General features: G+C 29.2%; 1 protein-coding gene across 1 annotated transcript in view; it reads left to right on the top strand.

Annotated features, from left to right (window-relative positions):
• Positions 1 to 4,878: 4,878 nt before the first annotated feature.
• LOC143911193 (zwei Ig domain protein zig-8-like) overlaps positions 4,879 to 6,000 on the top strand; it is a 53,026-nt gene continuing 51,904 nt past the window's right edge. The window contains exon 1 of the mRNA XM_077429975.1: positions 4,879 to 5,134. Coding sequence (XP_077286101.1) covers positions 5,011 to 5,134 — 124 coding nt within the window. The 5' untranslated portion in view covers positions 4,879 to 5,010. The remainder of the gene's footprint in view (positions 5,135 to 6,000) is intronic.

The raw sequence follows: 6,000 nt of genomic DNA, 5'->3' as shown, positions 1-6,000 counted from the left end.
GCCAAATTCCATTACCGAATTACCGGTAAATAATTTTGGAATTCCCTGTAATTTCGGTCAATATAAAATTATCTTTCTAATATAATAATATTTTTGAACTACGATATTATATGATGATATTTGCAGTGAACAAGTTCGATGCGTTTTTGTATAGTTAATTGGTTTCACTAATTACAATCCAATTTCGACCAATGATGCACATATTTTATATTTTTAGTACTGTTAGTGGGAGTTTTTGTGATGGTTTTAATGGACTGGTTGACTTTATCATGCGTCGGTATGTGATTCTTATGTTGTGTGAGTGTGTGATGTTTTTGGAAAGATTTTGATAAGAGTCGCAATCACGCGTTACTGTGATTACTCCATCATCTAATGATATAAACATGAAAATGTTTTCACTCATAAAGAAAATATGAAATATTATTATTATTTCTTGTTTATATTAGCATGTTTTGTTGTTCTCCGACTTAAAGCGAAAATCTCTAAAAATACGCCAAAGATTTTGGGACGGAGCTTTCAATATTGCTGGACTCAAAAACTCGTTTGAAATAGTTTACTTATGGAACGATTTTAAATTGTGTACTTGGAATTATGGAACGAGATTAAAAACTATGTAAGAAAGATTTACATACATAGATCTAAAGATACATATCGGATTTTGCTCACTCTCGATTAAATTAGCTGTGGAATTTCTGCGGTGCAAAGATACAAATATGTTTAGTAATAGTAACAATGTTTCATTGTTTTTATCAAAATTTTTTTTTCAAGGTATAGAGTTTTATAAAATCTGATAAAAACCTTTTGAATGAAATAATAAATTATATAAATGTAAAATTATTGTTTTATAAGGATATTTTTTTTTAATTGTTTTATATCATAATATAATATTACCTTTTTGTTACTTTAAAAATTCCCGGTAAATTATCGATGATCCGGTAATGAGTTATTTTACCGATTTACCGGTATTGAGAAATTTAAAGATATTGGAAAAGAAGAATTACAGAAATCCTTTAAGCTTAAAAAATTCATCTAGCTAGTTTTTAAAAATATTGAGGTTTTCAGATACTACTACATTATTGGGAAGACTATTCCAAATTGAAACCACTCTGATCAATTTAAAATGATTCTCAGATCAATTTATTCTATTTCTCTTTATGGAGTCTAAGATGAATGTTTACACATCTGAGATGAATGTTTCATTGAACGTAATAAGTTTGGACATATGACAATTATAATGAAAATCACTACATTTAATGAACCGGAAGTGGAATTTTTTCCTCTTAGAAAGTTCAAAAATGTTATTTTCGAAGTTTTCAATGATTTCATAACAACGACATATTGTTGTTGTAGCAGTCAAAGGGTTAATCCGAACAAAATCCGACACCCGGAAGTAGAACTTTTGTCTTGTGCAAGTTTCCATACATTTGCGCTCAATTCGTATCGAAAATTCTGTCATAGCTATTAGTATTTCATAATGCTTCCGTTATGTGTGAATGTTTTTTGTAATTTTCAATATCGAATTTTGTTTTGTGGCCTTTTTATATTCCTCAAATACAATTTTACATGTATTATAAATGATAAATTTCATACATTAATAGTTTATCTCAACTGTACTTTCACTCTAGAGAACCGATGTTTTTATGTATTGAAATATCTTGAAGTTTAAATCTAATATGAAATAATATATAAAATTTTGACCCGTCAACCGGAATTTGACACAATTTATAGTAAAAAATACCTTTGTACCTTGATACCTTTGTGAAAAAGTTCATTTGTAATCTATATTTTGAAATTTATTTTCCACGCTCATTTAAAATATAAAGGAATGGTATTATTTAATAACCTTGGAGTGAAGTAAAAATATATATGTATGGGAGATATAAAGAGCCTTTAATGCAAAGTATATACATATGATATAGTGTGAATTAAACAATTACATAAAAAGCTAAACAAATACGGGAATTACCTATTAAACGTCACCGTGATCAAAATTTTCGCTACGATTATTTTTCACCATCAAACTATAACAATCGATTGAAATATCCATCTTTGACCAAATTGCGCTAAATTGCAAAGTTTCAAAACGATTTGAAGACTGGGAATTTTTGGCTCAATCTTTTATGAGCCTTGTAAAAAGAAGTACATTTATTGTCACTTTTTTTCAAGGTTTTGCTCACCCTCACACTTTTCCGATCACTTTGGAACTTGCCATCTTGCGAACTTTGGCACACAATAGATATTTCAATTCTTTCCTCTTAGTCGATAGTGAAATATAATTTTCATACTATATTATCATTTTTCAATTTATAAATATTATTTGTACGTAAATTGAAATGAAATTATTAAAATCTATTTTTTTTATGAAAGTACATACATATTCAAAATGTTTGCGTTCTGAATAAATACATACGTAGCTCTAACTACATATATGTATTGTACATGTGTATGAACATACATGTTTGAATTCGTTTAGAAAATGTACTAGAATATTTCTTAAATAATTCGAGTGAGGCCGCAAGGGAAATATTTTTTTATTGAACGCATTGCTCGGTAATACACGAAGAAGGATAAGTGTTGTGTAGAGTAAATAGTAAAAAAGAGAAAACGGCTTTAACGTTGTATAAAAATAGCATTAACAGTTTAAGTGGCAAGAGCGCGCTAACTCGCACAATTTCTTTACGGAGATACGCCACGCCATACTTTCTTCTGTGCGTACGAGTAATAAAGACCACATTCGCTCGGCAAGTTGAATTTCTAAATTGTTATCGGAGGGTACGGTTTGCGCCGTATGTGCACGATGTTGGAAATTAATGCATGTCGAACTATGGGAGGTCGGTGTGAGATAATGGGGATGGATCGGGGAGGTATCGTTTGTATTCCGATCGAAGACATGCTGATGATTATGAATTCGTATTTAAATTTATTATTCGTAAGTATCGACCTCGACGGCAAAAAAGCGTTTTTGCAGGAATGTCAGTTTCCAGTTTGAATTGAATTTAAATGAACAAGGACGTGCCTGGGTTAACTATCGAGATAAGATTTTAGATTTACATACATACATATGTATGTACATATATAGCATGATGGATGAGTCTCGAACGATAAATTATAAATTCGTTTCATATAACGGATATGAAAGTATGACAATGAAAGGAAATAGATATCATTTATAATTGTTACCTTTTCATTTAAACGATAAGTAAATCTTTACTTTTGAACTTCAAACATGTACATATATGGAATAATTTAAACATGTATTATATGTACATATGTAATCATGTGTGTGCTTTTTGAATTCAATGTTATATGTATATTCAGTCCATGATTATACACTTCGCCCGACTGGTTAACAATTATAATTCCGAACACGTATCCACCTGTAAATACTATTTATCAGAGAGGTTTTCGTTTAAGTAGATCGTTCTACGTATGTACATATTTTATTTTACTGCTGTTTATGTAAACGACAGAGACGAGGGTCAATAAAAAACCATTGTCTAATGCTAAAAATAAAATAGATTCAATCTAATGTTGACATTGTTGCAGAATAATATTATACCAAATGTTATATTATATAATATAACATTTCGCGCTTACAGTTTTCAAGTATAATGAGTGAAAATTAAAGGGGTGATATTTAATTTTGTCGCGGTTTAAACGCTCCAACATTTCTACGATTTCGCTCTCGAGGCTTCAAAGTAACATGAACACTTATTAAAATTAATATGATTAACAAGCATCTGAGTACGAACATGTTATACTTCATTAAGCATGCTCATAATCGGAATGGGCGTTGGGTGGGTGGGAAGCTGTATTTATCACGAGCATACTTCTCGTATATAATATGATCGCAACGAGCCAATCTTGGAATTAAATTTGTCGAAAGTGTTCTCAGAAACCGTGTATCAGATCTGATGTAACAAAATTTATTTATATGTACATTTATATGTTATATATGAAATATGATATGCTTTCACGTAATATTACGAACATTTGAACTACTGTGTAGGTAACGATGACTTTGCGTGAAAGGCTCACATAAAAGTTTAGAAATACACATTTCAGTAATGAACATATTTCTATTGCGGTATCTCATGATATTTGAGACTAAAAATAAGTGAAATTTTCACCATAATCTCATCGGTACTTCAATATATTGTATCAATATATTAGCAAAAAAAAAAATTTCTGCTTCCCACTAACTCAAATTTCTGCTGACGCCTACTCAACTCATCATTTTCTGTGTATCTGTGGATTTTGTGCCTTAATGGAAATTTTATTCATGCTCAAACATTTGTTCCATGTTTTACGAATATACAAACACTTAATACAATTTCGTGGTAGGCTTATAAATCCATTTAATATTTGTGTGTGCGTGTGTTATTTTTTTCTCTTTTATTTATTTTTATTTGTTTTATCCAGCATCGTCGTATGACAAGGCTTACATATACTTTTGTCAGAAGATATATCGTTTATAATAGGGATTTTTTTTACTAATCCTTCTACGTATGAGAGGAAAGTTTGCTAAGCCTATTCTATACTATTTTTCATTTTATTACTTATAAAATACAATTCGGAGTTTCATCCGGCATATGGGATGTATTCAATACAAATTTGTTTTAATCAAAGAAAGCCCTTCAATTCGGTTTCCAAATAATTTCAAAATACTTTTAGGTTCTAAGTTAGGGTATCGTGGAATAATATGACAAATAAGGTCGTCTTAAATTAAAAATATGGATTTTCAGAACGGGCTAGCAAATAAACATACATAGAAACATTAGTTTTTTGAATAATTATAAGTGTGTATAAAATTGATAAAAGAAACTTAACACCCACGTTACAACTACATGAATTAATATATAATATTATATTATGAGTGATTTTATACAATAAAAAACAATAAAAGTGTAAAAACAAAAAAAATGGAGAATAAATCAAGGTACTTCTTGAAGTGTGAGAGTGATAATTGTGTTTGTTTTCGAATGAAGTTCATATAGAAGAACAGGAGTAATGGGAGGCTTGATGAAATATTCGATTGAAAACGGAGGGTGGCCAGGGGGTCACCACCCTCAAAAATTATCATGGATTCTGTCTACCTGGATGACAATATTGCTGCTGATCTCCCTTTGTACAGGTAATATAATACATTATTAATTTTACACGACAAATATATACTATTTTAATCAATGATTTATGTGTTAATAATGAACATATGATAATAACATATATATATATATATATATATATATATATATATATATATATATATATATATATATATATATACATACATTATTTATATACATATGTATGTACATCCATATATCACTTTTAAAATTATCGATTTCATGTCACTTACAAGAATGAACGATGTTAACCCCGTTTTGTCGTTGGAATGAACGACTCCAATTTATCGAAAATACAAGTATTAGCGTTGTTAGGTATGTATATGTATATACATGAATAGGTAAATGTAATTTATAATTTTCAAAATGCGATTTTTCAACACAAAATTATAACTTACAAACGAGTCACGTGTTATATATACACCTATAAATATTATATATTCGTGTTCGTAAACTTTCGGGTAAAACAAAAATAAAAACCACACGCAATAAACGCAAATTTGAAGTCGAACAAATGCTCGAGTAATTTTGGCATATATTAATAATTTATATTAATTTTTTCTGTACTTCACGAGGTAATTAAGTCCCCACCCATTTGAGTAAATTATATACCCAACGTGTATTTATTATCGTAATATATAATGACGTTTTAAATGAATGGCTTGATTCTACACATTTTTAATAAGTATATTTTCAGAATCATTCGTGGATAATGTGAAAATTCAAGAGTAGGCGATAAAATAAAGTAAAAATTAAAAACAATAATTTCATTATTACAAATAGCAAACATTTCCACGCTGTAATTTCCTGTTGAAGGAACTACGTATAAATTCAACAGAGAAATAGATGTATACCAGGAAGGCCATAAGGTAAA

The sequence above is a fragment of the Arctopsyche grandis genome, chromosome 1 (assembly GCF_051622035.1).
Source record: "Arctopsyche grandis isolate Sample6627 chromosome 1, ASM5162203v2, whole genome shotgun sequence".
Taxonomy (NCBI): Eukaryota; Metazoa; Arthropoda; class Insecta; order Trichoptera; family Hydropsychidae; genus Arctopsyche; species Arctopsyche grandis.
The sequence above is the reverse complement of the archived record's forward strand: the minus strand, read 5'-3'. Positions and strand labels throughout refer to the sequence as shown.